General features: G+C 43.8%; 1 protein-coding gene across 2 annotated transcripts in view; it reads left to right on the top strand.

Moving 5' to 3' along the window:
• The window catches only part of LOC147751698 (NAD-dependent protein deacetylase sirtuin-3-like), a 357,410-nt gene that overhangs the window by 264,283 nt on the left and 73,069 nt on the right, over positions 1-20,058 (top strand). For both annotated transcript variants that reach the window (XM_086939215.1, XM_086939223.1), the window contains exon 2: positions 11,713-11,974. In XM_086939215.1, coding sequence (XP_086795341.1) covers positions 11,713-11,974 — 262 coding nt within the window. The remainder of the gene's footprint in view (positions 1-11,712; positions 11,975-20,058) is intronic.

Below are 20,058 nucleotides of genomic sequence, written 5' to 3'. Positions count from 1 at the left end.
ACCATCTCGAAGTAATACTTTCCATAATGCTTACAATAGGAGAAGTACCTAACACTGCTCTGTTTACATGTGAGAAACGTTGGTGCATGCACACGACTGTGCGTCCCATACTATCAATCCAACCGCACTGTGCTTTGAAAATAAAATGCTTTCTGACCAAGCTCCAATCCACTATTGAAATACTATAACTCACCACACCCTTTCACAAACAAGAATTTCACCCCGCAGCACTTTTAGCAGTCAGCCTGCGGCGCAAACTGCAAATGTAACAAGGCCTTGTGATCTTGGGGAAACACACAACCGCAACACATAACCGATTCTTAGAGCCAATTATGTGACTAAAGAAATATGTAAACATAGAACAATTACTAACACCAGGCTTTGTATAATGAATGAATAAATGAATCATAGTTGCAGAGAAACCTGCTACCCCTGATCGGGGTGTCCTGGCGCTGAAGCTACATATAGGAAACATTTTACACTTTACAACTGTTGCAATAACCAAGTTTAAGACATTTTCTAAAAGCAGAGAAATGCAGTGATCAGTCTTAACATGTAAACACGCCACACACGTGTACTACTAAATAGTCGAGCCCATGCTACCAATTTCAACAAACAAATGCAGAGAGGCAGAAAAGAGAGCGATGAGGGGTGACAGCCTGGCACATAGGATGAAAGAAAACAAAGGGACGAATAAGACAGACAAACTGAAATGAAACAAATGGGTAGGCAAATAATCTGGAGAGAGACACAGTTGACACATAAAGATATAGAGAAAGAGGGAGCTGAGAAAGAAAACCGTACAAGAGAGAGCACGTGATAGCGTGAGAGAGAATTAGGGAGAAAAAGCAGCAACGTGTGCCAGCTAGCGGCGAGGAGACGGTGTTAAGAAGGAGAGGGTGTTAAGAAGAAGTAGTGCAGTTTAAGAGTGGGGCGGGGGAGAGCTCTTTGAAATGTGAAGCTCTCGGCGAGGGGGGAGGAGAAGTGAGCGGATCCAGAAGTGTGAACAAGCAACAAATGGCTTTCATGTGGGAGGCAGGCGGGTAGAAGCGCTTTCACGAGACCAAATGCACTTCTGGAAATCCGCATTTTTAATAGCTTAGTTTAGCTCTTATTTTAGCCCCAATACTCTTGTCCTATTCATTCCTTGCGGAATGGAATAGGACGAGACCTAAAAAGGTAGTTACCTGGATATTAGCAGTGAAAGGATACAAGTTATCCAATCCAAAGGGCGGCAAAGAAGCAATGCTCATGGGGAGGGACAAAAACAGAAAGAGGAAGGAACGCCATCTAATAAGCAAGCAAATGATAGTAATAAATATTACAACCAATGGTGAGCATTGCTGATCAATGGGCTGTTCGAAAATCCACTGTATATTTTGATATAGTCCACAATAGGTCTGTAAACAACAGACAGCAGCTGAAACTTGTCTTTAGGCAAGACCTAAAAATTAAGCAAACACATACCCAAAGGCGAAACAAAAATGAGAAAATGTAAAATAAAGAGGGTGTAGACATCAAAGACTACATTGTAATAGAGCAGAAAAACACAAGATATCACAACATGGCATAGGTAATTTGTAGAAAAACAGTAATATTCATTTAATTCAAATGCACACTTCTCTGACAAGCCTTGAGTAGACTGTGGTTTCCAAAAATACCCATCTAAGAATACCAATCCTTATTACTAAACCTGTTGCTAGGTTTATTCATTTCTGTCGATGTTAAATTAAAATTCCTCTTAGCATTGTGCAGTGTTAGAAAATTCAAAAGTCAAAGGGCTTCATAGGTTTATACCCAGGTTGTGTTATTTAAAGTTTTATGTTTTTCTCAAATTGTCTAAAAAGAAATCGCGACTAATGATAGAAATTGTCATATTATTATGATATGCAATCTACATGTCATTCAATATCCTGTCATTAACAAACTCTATAAAATCTGTTTAAAAAAAAAAAGTCAAAGGGCTTTTAATTGTAATGATATGGAGTCAACCAATGCAGTGGCGGTGTGTCCATTAGGGCGGTGGGGGGGTTGACCCACAAGCTGCGCCCGCAGCTCCCTCGGCGGCTCGGTCTAATTTGACAATGCATGTCAGTCAGCATGATGCCGGACCACCCACCCCCTTCAGAGTCTGAAGGGGGTGGGCAGTCCGGAATCATGCTGACTGACATGCATTGTCAGACCAGGGGGTGGTGCGGAGCACATAGCAGGCAGTAGCACAAGTGCGCCTGTTGGGTTTAGGTTGGAGAATTTTTCCGACCAGCCCAGTCATGCGCACTAGTGTTTGCTCTGGCTGGTGGCTGCGCATTAGGTGAGCGAGGGTTGATCAACGCCGCAACAATCGGTCTCCTAATGGGGAGCAGGGAGGCAAGTATCTCTGCTAAGCCTGTGCTGCTGGAGCACCGTCAGTATTGCCTGAGAGGGGTTGCCAGTGATGCGGCTGATCCTGTTCAGAAGTTGAAGAGCGCCAAAGCGGGACCCCGGCCCAGGAGCAGTGGTGGTGCGGACCCAATCAGGTAAATTTTCTTTTAATTTTAATTTTAAACACCACACCGCGAGTATTGCGAGCCGCGACTGGTAATTACAGACACCAGTTAAGTGTTCACTGCAGCTTTTCAGTTTGTTCGTCAATATGTACATAGCTATTCACACATACTTTCATTGGTATTTACAGGTTACTATGTGCGGGTTACACTAAGTTCTACAATTATTGTCAAGATTGAACATTAATGTCAGAAGCTTACACTATGGGAAGAAGTGGTCGAGGTATTGTGTCGGGCGACAGATAGGCAGATAGAACCAGATATGGGAGCATGCATATTGCATTGGTTTCCTTATTTAGCTCGGACGAAAGTTACGAGTAAGTCTTAGACCTGAGGTTGCTGCTAGCAAGGGAATACAATCTCTTGCAGTGGAAAGAAGGAAGGGAGAAAAAGAGAGTTATAAGGAAGGACGGGAGAAAAGGAGAGATGAAAAGATGGATGGGTGATGGAGAGAAGGATGGACGGATGGCAAGAAAGGTAAATAGATAGAGACAAAAGATAATGATGGCACTGGGAATGTATGACACTATATGTGGGCAAGTTAACAAATAAAAGGAAGAGCTCGACCAGAGCTGAGCCATTCACTGTCTTTGTTAGAACAGATACACAATTGCTTTATAAACCTTCCTGCTATCTCAAATTTGCTTGGAAATCCACCATTTGCCCACTCTTTTTTCAAAATTTTCTCAGGGGGTCAACCCCCCGAACCCCAGGTAGGTGGTTCGGGCTCGCGCGCTACACTCGCAAATACCATTGCAGTACGACTATTGTTTTCCGCTCATCATTTTTTAATGTCACCAGGCGCCACTGCCAATGTTTATACAAATTGGAGTTAATAATTCTCAGTCATTTTTTAAATCATGATTTTGGATAGTAGAGATTTGAGTTGTAAACCGAAAACAAAAGAGGGCATTTTGTTTTGACTATAGTGTGCCAGAAATATAAATGTAGAAAACAGAAAAATTGACTTGTGTCCGTTTGTTTTATATGTGCTCTCTCTCCTTTTAATTCCCCTTGCCACAAAAGATTGTCTGACATCTAGCATCAGAGTTATTTTTTTAGCCTCAACCAAGATCCCTATTCGTTTGAGTTGATCTTAATCAGATTTGGTACTAAAGCTCAACCCCAAACCTGTCACCAGCTTTACACTCCCTACTGGTATCTGTGCCCCTCAGCAGTGGGTGGCGGCTTCCAGAATGCTCGAAGATACAGAGATCATGGCTGGTTTGTCCTACTGTATGGGAGAGCATCTCCAGGCGGGCTATGACAGTGAGGCAATCATGCTGCTCACCTTCAGGGAACTAGGTTAGAAGGATACCATGTTCAGGACTGAACATTTATTTAAAGTGATGTGACTTGCTGATAACAATGAGATCTCATATTGGGTGAGCTGAGCAGTAGTGGTCTGGAGGTCAGTAAAAGTGACAATACTGAACAGTTAACCCCTTCGATGCTGATGACGAGCTGAGCTCGTCATCAGCTACGGCGCTCGTATGCTAATGACGAGCTGAGCTCGTCATGTAACGCAGCTTTTTGAAAATAGCCGCACACAGCGGGAAAAGCCGCCGCAGCGATGCGATTAAAGATAGTCACCAGTTCCTCTCTGAACCTTTGAGGGTTTCCCTTATATGGGGAATTAATTTAACTAAATTCCTGAGATCTCTTGAGGTCCAAGGTTCATGGAGTTTCACTAAGGAACCATTGGCAACAGGTAATTGCCTTGGTGAAGGCTGAAGAATATCTTCCTCTTATGTCATACAGCTGCGAATGTGAGCAGCAACTGGAGACAAGATGTGGGTCATTTGCGACAAAAACTGTCTCTTTATGAGTGGAAGTTGTGGGGCTTTTTTGTGGCACATGTGTGCTCGTACTAGTCCTGGTGTCCTCATGTTTGTACGATGGAGGAGGTGTAGCTGGAGTCCTTTGGGTGCTAAGGTTACTTGACTGTGTGTAGGGGGTGAAGAGAACAGATGGAGGAGGAGGAAGAAACCCTACTAGGAAGTCTATAATGTCTTCAGGAATTCCGTTATCATGAGTAAGGGTTTCTTTAAGCTGCGATGCATTGGGGCACTAGCCCTAACCATCAAGTCTTCGTCATTATTTTCTGTCACCTTATCATCAGTCAAGTCTTTGTTTCATTTTTCTTTTAATTTCTTCACTTGTTCCATTCAAACTGGCCAAATTCTTCGATGAGCAGATTCAGAAAATTCTCACCTCTCTACCTCCTGTCGACTTCAGTATCACTGAGGAAGACTGCATTAACTCAAACCCTACCACTCCCCACCTAAACTCTCTCGGACCAGTAACTATTGAAGAGGTCTCAACCACGCTAGACACTATCAAAAGCGGATCTCCCAGGGACCCGGTCCCCCTACGTATCCTTAAAAAAGTGGCCACCACCATCGTCCCTCCACTCACTGACCTCATCAACGCCTCTCTGCTCCAGGGAAAAGTTCCTCCTAGCTGGAAAGCGGCTGTCGTCAAAGCGCTCCTAAAAAACCTTCTCTGGACCCCTTGGATATGGCCAACTATAGGCCAATCTCCCTCCTCCCCGGAATCAGTAAAATCGCTGAAAAGCTAGCTAACAAAAAGCTTTCGCAGTTTCTGGAGACTAACAACTTGCTCAGAAGCTCGCAAACTGGATTCCGCCAAGGGCAGGGCACTGACATCGCCCTACTTGCAGCAGTGGAGGAGGCCAGAGCCCTTTTGGACTCAGGAGGATCAGTGGCAGTGATCCTCCTGGACCTCAGTGCGGCCTTCGACACCGTCAACCATCGGGTCTTAATCCGGCGACTCAAGAACATCTGTGTTGAGGGCACTGCTCTGACCTGGTTCAAATCATTCCTTGGCCACCGCTCCTTTCAGGTCTGGGAGAATGACACCCGCTCTCCTGAAACCCCCCTCCAATGTGGTGTGCCCCAGGGCTCATCTTTAAGCCCGACATTATTCAATGTCCTACATGTCCCCATTGGAGGAGGTCGTCATCCCGTTCGGAGTGAAAATCATCAGCTACGCTGATGACACTCAATTAGTGGTGTCTCTATCTCACCCAAACCAAGAACCATCGGACCTCTACAACTGTCTTGCAGAAATTCAAGGATGGATGAATAGTTCATCACTGAAACTTAACGGTTCAAAGACAGACATTCTCCTCCTTGGCCAGAAGGGGCTATCCCTCTCCTCGAACATCTGGCCCCCCTGCTTGGGTGAACCCCCAGTCCCCAAGTCTGAGATCAAGAGCCTGGGAATTTGGCTTGAAAAAGACTTGTCTTTCAAGACTCAAGCCAAAAAAATCGCTGGGACTTGCTTCGGGCTCCTTAAATCTATCAGGAAGATTCTGCCCTTACTTCCTCCTGTCTCCCAGAAACTGCTCATCCAAGGCCTCATACTATCAAGGCTGGATTACAGCAATACCATCTATCTGGGCGCTCCCGAGGCAACCCTTAATAAACTGCAAAGGATCCAGAACGCCGCGGCCCGGATTCTCACCAATACCCCGGCTAGATCCTCGGCCAAACCAGCCCTGAAGCAGCTCCACTGGCTTCCAGTGAGAGAGCGAGTCAAGTTTAAAGCTCTCTGCTTGTCACACAAACTCCTACAGGACAAAGGCCCCCCATCCTAAAAAAATTCATCAGGGATCCTACAAAGCTTTAAGATCCCTTCGATCTGACCATGAATACCTCATCACTATCCCCAGAGTGAAGAGGGTGCGCACTGGCGGACGGCGCTTCTCGGTCAACACAGCCCGCCTTTGGAATTCCCTCCCCCGTGACCTTAGGAAGGAACCAGATTACCTCCGATTCAGGAAGCGTCTGAAAACTCACCTGTTTCCCTGATCTCCTTTTTCCTCTCTTCCCCTCTGTTACCCTCTGGTATGTCCGGATCTTAGCGCTAAGATACTTACGGGTGACTACGCGCTTTACAAAAACCTAATAATAATAATAATAATAATTTTTCTTATAATTCCTTCATGTGCTCCTTTAATTTTTCATGGAAGCGTTTAAGACCCCATACCTGAGATTCATGGAGTCTCTTCACACCAAGCAGGATATGCATTCCATTGATCTTTTGGCGCCCCACTTTTCCTTCTTTCCAAACTTCGATCCTGCACCCCCATAACTCAATTCATACCAGACACTTTAACACTAAAGACACAAAAAGGGATGGGGTTGTGTAGTGCTTTATATTTTTTCTGTGATGTTTATTGCTAGAGAGCATTACACAAGGAATCACTCTAGACTCAATGCACAACCATGGTTCATTGTGGAAAGAGAATGAAGAAAAAAGAACAATACTGGAACACACTGGGTAGATACAAATGGTCTGTTGGGTCATGATTTCACTCAGCTCCCTTGCGTTCAAGGGACTCATCTTTATGAGAATCTTGGTGTGGCTGAGCTCGGTGCTCAAACCTGGCCAATAGGTATGCCCCACTTTATACCAGATTCATTCAATTCCAGAACTCGGAGTTCATACCCAACACCCTGTATCTCATGTTTATACCTTGTATCATCTATAGTCATACCTGACACACTCTACTTTAGGACCCTTAGAGCCTAGTGCTATGGGCCTAGCACTTAGAAGCCAGCACTTTAAAGATTGCGCGTAAAACCTGTTGCTTAAAATCTAGTACTTTAAAAGTAGCTTTTTAAATCTAGTACTTTAAACCTAGTACTTAAATCCTAGAACACCCTTTGCATTTTTCAAAACACTTTTTCTTACATGCCCTTACCCTCTTTCCCATGTGTATTGTGGCAATCTGAGTTTCCTATAGTCATAGGACACGGGCTCAGAGAGAGGGCTGCAGACACAGTTAAGTCCACCCAGGAATGATTGACCAGGGATTTTTAATAACTTTTCATACCTTTTCAAGATGCAAGTACTTGGTTGTTCAGCGTAGAATCATCTGCTCTGCAGCCCTTAAAATGCCAGTGCCTGGTCCTCTGAGTACATGACACCAAAATCTTTTGATGGAGAAAAAAAACTTTTCCCAGATAATATCAGAAATCACATCTATTTAGACGAATCAAGAAAGTGTGTTGACCGTTGATTGAAACTCTGTGCTATGTCTCTGTCTCTGGAGAGGCAGGTTGTTCCAGGTCTTGCAAGTGATGTAGGAGAAGGAGCAGCCCCTGTTGTGGGGGGGTGCGTGAGGGCGAGAAAGGAGGCGCACAGGTAACTTGTGGGAAGATGGAGGCTCAGTCAGTGGTTGATGTAGGATGTTCCTTGATCTTTTAGATCTTGTAGGCGTGTGTGAGGATCTTGAACTGACATCTTTGTGGATGGGGAGCCAGTGGAGGGTTTTGAGGTGGGTGGTGATGTGGGTCCATTTGGGGGAGGTCCAGGATAAGTCTGGCTGCAGCGTTCTGTATGGTCTGGAGTCGTCTGAGGACCTGGGTGGAGATGCCGGCATAGAGATCGTTAGTTGAGGCGGCTGGTGACGACGGCCTGTGTGACGACGGTCTTTCTGGTGTTAATTGCGATTCATCTGAAGATACTCTATGAAAAAATGCACTTCATCCATAGGATAATCTCCAAACTGGATCTCCACAATATCTTATAGCCCATTGTTTAGGTCTCGCCTTGCGACGCAGCGCGAAAGCGCTGTCGCCAGCGAGATCTATTGTTGCCGACTTGCCTCAGAAGGGAGATAGGAGAGGGGCACGCACAGGGCAAATGGAGGTCGTGAACACGCACGTACAGCAATGCGGTGTGCACATCTCCTGTCTTCCTTCTGTCCTTACAAGCCTCTGCAATTTTACTTTCACTTTTTTTTATGCGCACACGCGCTCAATTTCACATAATTGCCTTCTGGCCCCAAAAAGAGGCTTTTAAATAAACTCGCCCCTTCGTTGGAGCGGCCCGCAACGGCGGGTCCGCTCAGAAAATAAACCTGTACACTGTGCCTTCATCGGCACAAACACTGGGCAAATGGAGAATCCCCGACTCACCCGGTCTGCGGGGTAAACTCCTCATCTGGTGCCATCCTCCTAAACAGCGGCTGGCTGCGGCTCTCTTCTGGAGCACTCCAGCTCCTCTGTACTTCTGCCAGCACGTCGCAGGGCTCTCTCCTCAGTCATGGGAGCCCGCACTGCTATCTGCCGTTCTTCAACCGGGCCCCCTCCTGGGACCCGGGACTTCAGCTCCGGCACTTACTGTCTGGCGCCAGGGCTTACTCTTCACCACAGGCGTGAGCCGCAGGCCACGCCGATGTGCACGCTCACGGCGTGCCTACAACGCTCGCATGTCGCACTTTCACTTTCCCTCCCCTGTCGGCTACAGATCTTCACGGAAGTCCCGGGGACCCTGCACGGCATGAGCAATCTGTCGGCTCCCCGTTCTGGGATTCTGGGCCATTCACTAAACCCCGTCTCTTCCGCCTTGTTTTTTATTGTTGCCCGTATAATTTTCACCCATCGCCTTCTGTTTTCATAACATTTCTCCTTCTGTTTTTATAGTATGCCCACCCTTCTGCATTCTAATATGCCCATACATATGCCCTTGAACACTTTTTTTATTGTTGCCTGTATAATTTTGTCCGCATTATTAGTCTGTTTGAGAGGGAGCGGGCGCCGCGTGACCTGCTTGAGGAGAGTATCCTTGCCACGCTCCCAACTCCGGAGTGCGGCCTTTTCGACCCCTCACGTAGAGCACCCTAGGAGCGAGGACCCTCGGCAGGACAGATTGCAGCTCATGGTGGCTGCAGCAGGCGAGTGCGTGCTGCTTGGGGTCAGGCTCCATGCTGGATTGGGATTCTACACATGCGGTGAAGCTAGACTGAACGATAGTCTTCAGTCGGACTGGTGAGATCAACACTTCACGTTACTCCTCAGTAAGCGCGACGTGGAATCAACTCATTAGGAGTGACATGATCTGGCCGCTGTCAGTGCGTGCCCAGGGATGCTGCTTCCCCCGCAAAGAGGTAAGAAGAATGCGGGGAGGATACGGGGACAGAGGCAGTGCAAATACATCGGGACAGAGTGGAGGCACAGGTGACACGTGCACAAGAAGGGTGCAGATGCCGGCCCAAGGCGCAGGCTGCATTGCCAAGAGGCACTTTTGGCATGCTTATGGTGCATGATGGGAGATGTGTGCGAGGGGGAGCATTAGAAGGACGGTTGAAGGGGCATATACAATTGTACACGCCATTGTTCTCATGTGTTTCCATAGTTTAGGTGTTTGTGTTAATACCTCTGCATGTTAGTGTACAACTCTGTAAGAATGTCTGTAGAAATATCTCTGCATTTGACTTATTTTTGTACATACGTCTGTGTTTGCACGCCCCCTGCATGCGAATTTGTGTGTATGTCACGCTGTGTGTACAGCGCCCTTATCTGCCTTTTGCCTACTTGTCTTGGTAAGTTCTTGGTTGCCTTTTACAAAAAAGTAAGAACTGAAATGATGCAGCACTAGTGGCCCGTAGGCACGCTTGTGTGTGTTTGTGGACGCTATGGTGTATGCAATGTAAATTCTGGGGGTGTAGTTGAGTGTTTCTGTCTTGAGATTTTGGATTGGAGCGAAGCCTTGCTCCCTCTCAGGTCTTAAAGGCTCCTGATTGCACCAATGACTCCTGCAGTCAGTAGCTACCTACTTTAGCAAACCATAAAATGTTTATAAGACCACCATTCCCCTTTGAAATGCAATGGATATCGGTCTTTGTGAGGACTATAATTCTGCAGTGTTCAAAAGGAGATTCGGGTAAATAGATTCAGCACTTCCTCTAGGTGTCCACCAATTCATAAATTAAGCCATAGACTTCTGGACTATCAGAGAACTCCGGAGTGCGTATGAGGCACTAGTCCCCCTGTTCCTTATTCTCACTGACCAGGAAACGTCTAACATCCTCTTCTACATCTATGATTTTTCATCATTAGCTGTAAACTTTCTTCATTTGCCCTCTCCTTCCTCTCCCCTTATTGTTTTCCATCCTTCACTCTTTATACCAACACTTAGCTTGTGAGCTACAGGTAGTTCTCTAGGTTCCAATAAGTAGCTCTGCCATGTGCATCCTGGCCAACCAAGCTAGAAGCTTTTGCTTTGTTGAATATATGAACACCAAAATAGAAAGTATGTATTCAATATGGAAATGTGTTTATTTTCAGAACTCGTATACTGATGTTTGGAGAAAAATGACTGAATTTCCCAAATATATTTAAAGCCGATATTTATGTCATAAATCATGTAGTGTTGGGAAGACCTAATACTAATATTACCTTGATGTCAAGGGCAGTACTACCATGGTTGTTATATATTTCTGACATAGAGATATTCTACATTGACAAAGCCTTTATTACGTTACTTCTAGCAAGCATGCCTGGAAAACTGAGCCACAATGTATGCGTCCTCAGGCCACCCAATTATCATTCTGCAAATAACAATGAATGGACCTAAGTTATGGTTTGCTCAGACTACCTCTCACCTGCAGCAGTCTATTGGTTAGGAAAATCAGCCCAGGTATGTGAGGGCTTCTTTAGCCACAGACAAAAAAAAGCATTTGCAATGCAATAGGTCTTGCATTTGCGAGAGTTTGAGTTATTGGCAGTGTAAATGGCAATGCCTTTTATTCATGTGTTTTCAAATCCTTCAAACCGTGCATAAACACCCACTTTGTACTTATAGTAGTTGCTTATGAGAAGCAAGGCTAACCATAACTGTTCCTCTTTTACTGCCAGCCTTGCTTCTTGTAAGCAAAGACAATAAGTACAAAGTGCGTGTGTACGCACCACTAGCAGGTTTTCTAAATGCATAAAGGGCATTGTCATTTACAATGTCAATAGCTCAAACTCTTGCAAATGCGTGACCTATTGCATTGCAAATGCTTGTTTTAGATTTGTTTGTTTGAATACCTAGAAGAATTGGAGTTTCCGTTTCTACTTCCTAGACGTGTAACTGTAGGTCATTAACTTTCACCCTAAAAGGATGACTCCTTAAAATGTATAGTCCATTATGTTCGTGCAGTGTTTGGCAGGGGACAGAGATTTGTTTTTGCAAATTTAATTGTTAAACTTAGGACATTGGTTGTACCGTTATTTTCTTTGTTTTTAAATAATCGATATAAAAAATGTGAGAATTTTGTTTTTTGAAATGCTGTTTTGTACAGATTTCTTTGACTTTCTGTATTATAATTTAATCTGCAAATTGTTTTTGTTTGAATATAAAAAATGTTTAGTTTGGACTTCGCGGAAAAGTCTGTCAAAAACACAGACACCGTCTGCACCAACTCCTTTGAGATCTGCAACAACCACCCCAACTTTGGTCAGTCGCGAGAAGAAAGCTGAGAGACCGACAGTCCCAAGACCTAGCTCTTTGATGACCACTGGACATAAAGACCATGACCGGACCATAACTGAATCCAATGAGGAATCTACAGTAATACTTACAAAAACAATTAGTCGGCTGACAGTGGGTGATGAGCCGAGCAGAATCGCCAGGTGTGTGTGCAAGAAAGCAATCTGATCAGAAGGATTTTTATTGTACTGTTGTTTTCTTGAAGTTGTTGTTACTACTCCTTTTATAAAAAATATTATCGGAATTTAAAGATAGGCTATATTACTTTTTTGGGGGGGAAAACAATTTTAATACTAGGCCCTGGTATTTTCATTTTGCTCCTGTAGTCTTGTGCCCCAAAGGTGCGCGTGTTTCAATAGCGCGTCACTGTTGAATGAGGTCTAAAGTTACTTTTTAAGGTGGGGTGATGTCACACTGACAGCTAGTTAACGGATCCCAGCATCACCCCATACTTGAAGTTCCCTTTTTGACCTAAACCATTACCTACCTGTGCTTTGGTTTTCCTAAAATATTGTCGAGTAGGAGATAATGTAAAAAATACATTTCACATTCTCTATTCACTCCTCTACGTCTGAAGTTTTCTTTGGCTTCAGGGCTTTCTACTCTATCCCACGAACTGACTCTATGTAATGGGTAGATGGCCTAACCATTGCTATTCTAAGAATATTAAGGGAATGGTCCGTTCTGCTCCCCTTCTTTCTATAACAATAATCTGTGGCAGTCAGTGTTCAGAAGGGACAACCTCCAGGTGTGGTGTGCTTACTTGAGTTGATATATTCCCACATTTGGGATGTGTTTGACCACATATTTCCCAATGTCCTTATTACGAAATCCAAAGGCAGTGGCTCGTTTTTCATAAAGTAATAATAGTTTAATTTAACGTAACCATATTCAAGTCTGTTTCTAATGCAACTGATGTATGCGTGACCTTATTTCTCATTAGTCAGTGCTCCATGTAATGGTTTCATGTACGCTTCATACAACAGACATTTCAACATCCCTCCACACAGTCTCAATAAGTGTAAGTGTGAATAGAAAGCTGTGTGCACTTTTTGCAAATGCAGTTGTCAAAACCCATTCTAATCCACCATGAACATCCTTCCCTGACTTTGGAACCACAGCCACATCGTACTTTAAAAAAACTTTAGATGTGTCCTGATCCAGCTATGCCTTTTTTCCGTTTTATAGTGAAGAAGAACTTAAAACAACACCTAAAAAGGGGCCTGGTGTGGGCAGAGACCCAAAACTATGCATCTCCGCATAGCTCCCGGGCCCTATATCGGACTCTTAGTTTTGCCTTATTGCTATTTTCACTCATTTGCGATGGAGAACAATACAGTAGTGATCACAAACTTTGAGGCACAGATATTTGTGCACCCAACTCAGCGCTGCACTGAGATTACTCCTCAGTAAGCCACTCCTCCCCTGTGGTATGTGGAGATGGGCCGAGCTACCATCAAGCTGTGGATGAAGGTTGGCATCTTTACTAGAAACCAGGTGTAAGAAATAGGGTTGTTGATTGATTACGATGTGAGCCCTGGACAAGCAGCAACCACAATCCTTGTTGGGGTAAGGCACAAGAAACCCAAGATTAGCCTGTGCTCCACCTTCTGGTAGCTTGGCAGAGAGCAGTCAGGCTTAACTTAGAGGAAATGTGTCAAGTATTTGTGCAAAACTTCAATCTGCAAAACTCCACACACAAAAAATCCAACCCCAGTTTACAAACATAGTGCTTAGTTTAATAAATATAAAGAGACAAATACTTCAAGAATCCAATCAGTAGAACCAGAGATGTTGAATTTGAAAGTTATTAGAGAAAATAGCACCAAAAGACGTAAAGCACCAACTGTGGATATCTGATTGTGTTGGACCAGGACAGTCACAAGAACATACCCTAGCGCTTGGGCTTCTCCTTTTGTCTCATATTTACACATGGCAAGCAACACTCAGACACTACTAACCAGGAAGCTTGGGAAATATAGGATCTCTCAAGGATGGTTGGGAAGATGAATAGCAATGACAAAGAACAAATAAAAGTAAAGCCAAAGCTAGACTCCTTCACTGCTTACAAGACAAATAACCGCATGGGGCTTCTAAGGGATAAGAGTGACCCCATACAGTCTCAACACAATGGAGCTCTCTCATTCAGACCATGATCCTGGATAGACTGTAACCATACACTGTTAAGAACAGAACTTTATCCTTATTATTTTTTTTAAACAATTTTCTTATCCCCCCTTGCATGGGAATGTTTCGTTTTATGGGAGGTTTATGGTTTGGGAAGTGGCAAGGTCATTGAATTTGTGTTAAGCATATCTGTCGTCATGACCCATGGTCCCCGGGCAGCTTTTCGAAGAGCTGACCCTCACCCTGCCTGATGGTGTTCAAGTTTTGTGAACTACAACGTTGCGTTTGTTGGTCCCAGTATCGATTAGTTATGCTCAGTTTAATTTTTGTTCCCTTTCTCCCTAGTTAATTTTTTTTCTTGCAGTCTTAAGCGAGCATGCCCATATGTAGTGAGCTGTACTAGCCCATCAAGCCAATATAGCAGAATAATGCAAGGTTCGAAGATAATGACTTTTAACACTAGACCTGAGCTCACTGTTGAAGTACAGAACATTATTAAAATGCCTAGATGCCAAAGAAATAGCTATGGCTCTCCTGCAAGAGACGCACCTCTTGAAAAGTGATACATGTCGTCTGAACTCACCATTGTATCCCATTCAATCCCCCTCTTCTTCAGACAGTAACATAGAGGGAGTGTCCAAACTGTCTAGAAGTGGTATTTAATTTGTTTCCTCAACAGTCCATCCTAGGAGAAAGGGGCGGTACCTTATCATAGCTGGTATGTTAGCGCATAAACAAATCACACTGATCAATGTCTGTGGTCCCAGTGAACATAAGAAGACCTTTTTTATGAGTCTACTCCTCCGTATTTTGAATCTCTGTCAAAGTATGATGATAATGGGGGGGGGGGAGATTTTAACCACATTAAACCAGAGAGAAGATTGATCGGGCTCAGTGTGAGGGACATACTACTCTAGCTGCTCTGAAACAAGGATTGGCAGGTCTCAGCTTTGTTGACATAGGGCGCCATTCTCATCCATGCAACAGCAACTACACGTTTTACTCCAATGTTTATAGAACATTTTCTTTGATAGACTACCTATTTGTAGAACAATGACTTACCTGATTTCAAGCTGTGATATCGCAGACAATCCTCCCGTGTTCTTAACATTTGACAACACTCTATTTCTTACACGGCCATATAGTAAAGCGTGACACATGAACGAGATTGAATTTCAAGTGGTGATCATCCGCTGCTCCTTTAAGGAAACTATAGAACACTACTTTCAAGATAACATTAGTGACAAGGTTTCTTGTGACACGATCTGGGACGCAGCTAAGGCAGTTATCGGAGTATTTCGCACATGACTACTTTTTGCTTAAATAAGGCCTTGAAACTAGAATTAGAAAACAAGATTAATGATCTCAAATCATGACAAGAACACACAAAGATCTGAGTGGCTTTCCCCCAAAAATTGCTATTCTATGCAAACTCCTGAACTGACGTAGACAGTTCGCCAAAACCCTTGTATACCTTAACATGGGAAACAGAATTACAGGTACACATTCAGATGAGTCTTGTTTTCACACATGGATACGTGCAGTAAATCATCAATTTTCACACAACATAAAGAAAATTGGTATGCAAATCATATTACGCGGGTACTTTACTCCGACCAGACTCCATGCCATGCTTGGCTCCCAGCAGCTTTGTTGGAGAGGCTGTGGGAAACGAGGTATGTTGGCTATGTGGTGGCACTGTCATCAGGGCCTGAGTTTTTGGCTAGGGATACTTGACCAAATTAAATTTTGGCTAGCGATATTTGATCAAATTACATTATCTAGAAACACCTTGGTAGTGTTGCCGGTGTTCACAGGTGAAGAGTTGGACTATCTGCAAGCTATACATACTGGCAAACTTTTCAAACAGTTTCTATTAGCAGTCCATCTAACGATAGTGCATACCTGGAAACACATAGATCTGGGGTTTGTAAACCGAGCACTTCGCCATCAATAAAGCGAACACAATCTCCAAACAAATGGACAAGACTGATTGCTGATATTTCTTTTCTATTTTTCTTTCAATTTTCATGTCATGCTTTATGGGTCAAGGGATGTTGATATACCTTGGACAGTATTTTATATCATCTTTATACTGGGATTTATGAAAGGGATGCTTGCATACGTTTTCCATTATTCATTTATGCCATGGCATTGTCTTTTTATGATGTAATGTTAGATACTATGAAAATGTATGGCATATGCCTTATTTGCATATTCAATAATATATTCTGCACCCTGAAAAAACCTTTTAATTAAAGATTCGAAAAAAACACTACCTAAATGATCACCATTTTGTATACAGATCTTGCCATACAGGAGCCGGAATAATATTCACCTAGATTAGAGATGTTTTGAAGATTATTGTTTAGCATTGGCCCAACGTCTTATTTGGCATTCGGAAAACATCTTAAAATAAACAGAAAGACAAAGTGAGGTATCTGGAAGCTTGCTCAGGACAGAGGAGGCTTATGGAGATCTAGATTTGCTAAATGAAAGGCAGAAATGTTTTTTATTATTTCTTTTCATGAGCCCGAGTTTTTGCTGGATGTCAGTCTACATGACTGTAAACTCATCTGAGGTCTTTAGACCCATCCCAAGCCTCACATGTTTCTTTACCACACAGTGGAAAGTCAGAACTGATGCCACACATCAGTGCAATGCAACTGCAGTGGCACTGTTACTTTTTTATTGTTTGTCATGAAAGTTATTAGGTCTCTATTTTTGAGCACTCTGTAATCTGTCTCCCCCTTCTCTTGTTTAATCTTGCTTAATTTTATATGTGAGTCCCTATACACTTTTTTCACTAACTAGCTTGCAAAGTTGATATCTTCTCTCCATAAAATCTCTAATCAATTATCCTCCTCTTCCCTTGTGTGCCTCAAACAGAGTATATGTAATTTCTATAACCCAAGTAGTTTCAAAACATTTTTCATTTTTTTACATAAATCTAATTTCAAGATTTATTTAATTTTTTCATTTTAATTTTATGTTGATTTTCCAGATCTGCTTTGTGGTTAAAAATCGTTTCAAGGGCAAAGCTGCACTCTCAGTTCTATAGACCATGCCCTATACAACCTCAAGGCAGAGTGTTTATGTGTACTGTCCAAGTCACCAGTCCCTCTCTGAATCTCCCTTCTTAGGGCCACCCTGCTAACAATATGCTTCGAAGTAGCCTATGAAGTTTGTCCTTACTTCGAGCCTTCATGTAGTTTATTTCTTTTCAAATATTCATCAGCATCTACAGTCTTAAAAGTCTGCTGTTGGCTGCTGTAAAATAGATTCACAGAGGGTGGGAAACTGAGGTTTTACTGTGGTGATCTTCTTTTTGTAAGTTTTATTTACCATCCCAATTCTCATTGACGAGCCTGAGTCGACTTACAGATTTCCCAAATTGTAAGCTATTGATAGCTAAGTAAATCCTTTGTGAATAAATATGGTGTGTGGGCCAACAATATACTTCTCTTACTGAGTAATGGACTTGAAGATAATTTTAGATTTTTTCTTACGCCTTAAGATATTCAATATGTCTCTGTAAACTGCCACCGTTTGTATTTGTAGTTTTACATCTTTTGCTGTAGCAACATTTAGCAAACAGGTAGTTTACAGAGACCTCTTATTATGCACAGTATGATTTTCTAGTCGGATATTTGTGAAATAAACACCAATACCAAACCAGATCATCATACAGTGCATAATAAAACATAGTATGTGGTGAACAGTAAATGTATGTACATTGGAAGAGGCACCTACACAACACCTGTCTTCCTGGCAAGGTGCCAAATTCAGCAGACGCAGGAGCCACTCAGGGCGGGGGAAGTTTGTGAGTCTTTGGGATTGAAATGCCTCTGGAGAATATCAATAAACTCAAGCAAGTATAAGGGAGAGCATAGAAGAAAAAGCATTTGCCAGCATTGTAGCACTTTAATTGAAACGGAGACCTAGGTTATGGCTGCAGTTCAGCATGAGTACACCGATGACTGGGAGGCGAATGACGCCATATCAGCCCACCCTTGCCAAATAGCCCAGAGCCTTCACTGCATTTATGAAGCGCGGGAGGACAGCAGAGACAGCACTGTTGTGAGCTGCTATAGGTTAGAGAGCGTGGATGAAGAGAACCATCTGAAGCCTGTTCCATAATGCGTTGGGATAGATGAGTCTCTGAGCTTGGGCCGAGAGTGCAAATTTCGTTTACAAAAAGAACAAACCAGGTTCCGTAAAAAATGAATAACACAATGCAGTCACTCTGAAAAGTGACAAGTGGCTGAATTAGAAAGGGGGCTGTGGTTCCTACCATTAAATAAAAGTGACCTCCCTGCTAGTTACTACCAAGCTGCCAAACAGAAAAGACCAGCTCTGAGCTGCTGCCTTAAACCCAAAACGTGGGTGTGAAAGGTGATACTCATAAGTATTGACTTGCTAAGTGGGCACTGTTCTGGGAAGAAGAGAGGCAGGTATTCTGCAAACACAGATCTGGAACTATTTCTCTTGTAAGGTGTTTCTGATAACTGAACACTGCAAAATAACTGCAGGTAATTTGACGTCTTAAACATGTATAAAATGGAAAGCTCATGAACAAGCACTGCATAGAGGACGCACACTTTTGATTAGCCTTAACACCTAGGACCAGTACAAGCCAGTAACACTCTCCAGAAAAAAATTGTCGACTATTTCAGACCATCACAAAAAGAGTTGACAGTGCTTAAGGTTAAATCACAGCAAAGGAGAGCACACCTATACACGATCTAGGAGGAAGGATATAGTGGAAGAGGGGCATCTAAGTTTGAGGACGGACCCACAGAGTTGGAATGTGGCTTCTTACTTGGGGGTGGGAGGGGTTGATATTAATGGGCAAACAAGATGCTATGGAGTGTGAACAATGGTGCAACATTATACAATTTCTTCGGATTAGGGGGGGGGGCTGCAGAGCAGCCCTTAATCAGGCATTCAGTAATTCAAATACTTTTATATGCTTTCCAAATGATCAGACACTACAGAAACATACAGAGCATACCAGTCGCAAAAGACTTGAGATTGGGAGACCGAGACATCCTCTCTACTGGACACATTGGCAGCCATTCTGAAACAAGGGGGAAGAATCTTGGATGTGAGGGAACATTTTTAGGAGCAGATAATGAACTATACTTGTAACAATCCCCCAGTGTCCCTGGCTTTACAGATATACAAATGGCAAGAGAGGAGTGATATCCTCCTCAAAACAGACGAACTTTGGAAAACCGAAATGGTTAATAGATTGAGTTTCCCACAGCGGCAGAACTCTGCAATCTCAGGAGGAGTTGTCTCACTAGCAAATACCCTATTAAAGAAACTGAGACAACCAACAGCCCAACAAGATTAACTTCAGGAAACACTTAGGCGTGAACCCTGCTCACCCTGTTAAGCTGGTGGTTGATTAGTATTTTATATTCATACTAGCAGCCCGTCCCGACCTTGTCCGGGAGCAACAGGCTTCCCCGCCCGCCCCGACATTGTCCAGCAGCCCGGGCCCCCACCCGGCCCGTCCCCCACCTGCCCCGACCCCCGCCTGCCCTGACATGGGTCCCTTTACCCCAGCCGCCGCTCCTCCCGCCTGTCCGCTGCTCGCACCGCCGCTGGCCTGTCCGCTGCTCCTCACGTCACCGCTCCTCCCCGCGCCATGTCCGCCGCTCCCTTACCTCAGCCGCCGCTCCTCCAGCCTGTCCGCTGCTCGCACCGCCGTTGGCCTGTCCGCTGCTCCTCACGTCACCGCTCCTCCCCCGCGCCATGTCCGCCGCTCCTGGTTGCCGCTCCTCCCCGCACTCCTGACGTGAACACCCACGTCGCGGGCGGCGCTACTTCGGAGGGACTACTTTTTTTTAACTGTAAATTTTTTAAATAACGTTTTTTTTAACATTTATATAGCCTATAACCATCTACATACCCTGACGATTCCAACGGTGTATCGGGTGTGTGGATTGGCGCTGTGGTTCCCGAGTTTACCCGCCTCAAAGGCTGAAAGTTCTTCCTTTATTATAGTAGTATATATTTCATTTCAAGTTTTTGGAGGTGGCAGAAACAGTTGTTTTTTGTCTTTGTTTGAACTGGAAGGATCATTCAGTCC

The sequence above is a fragment of the Lissotriton vulgaris genome, chromosome 1_1 (genome assembly GCF_964263255.1).
Source record: "Lissotriton vulgaris chromosome 1_1, aLisVul1.2, whole genome shotgun sequence".
Taxonomy (NCBI): Eukaryota; Metazoa; Chordata; class Amphibia; order Caudata; family Salamandridae; genus Lissotriton; species Lissotriton vulgaris.
This window is presented reverse-complemented; position numbering and strand designations above follow the sequence as displayed.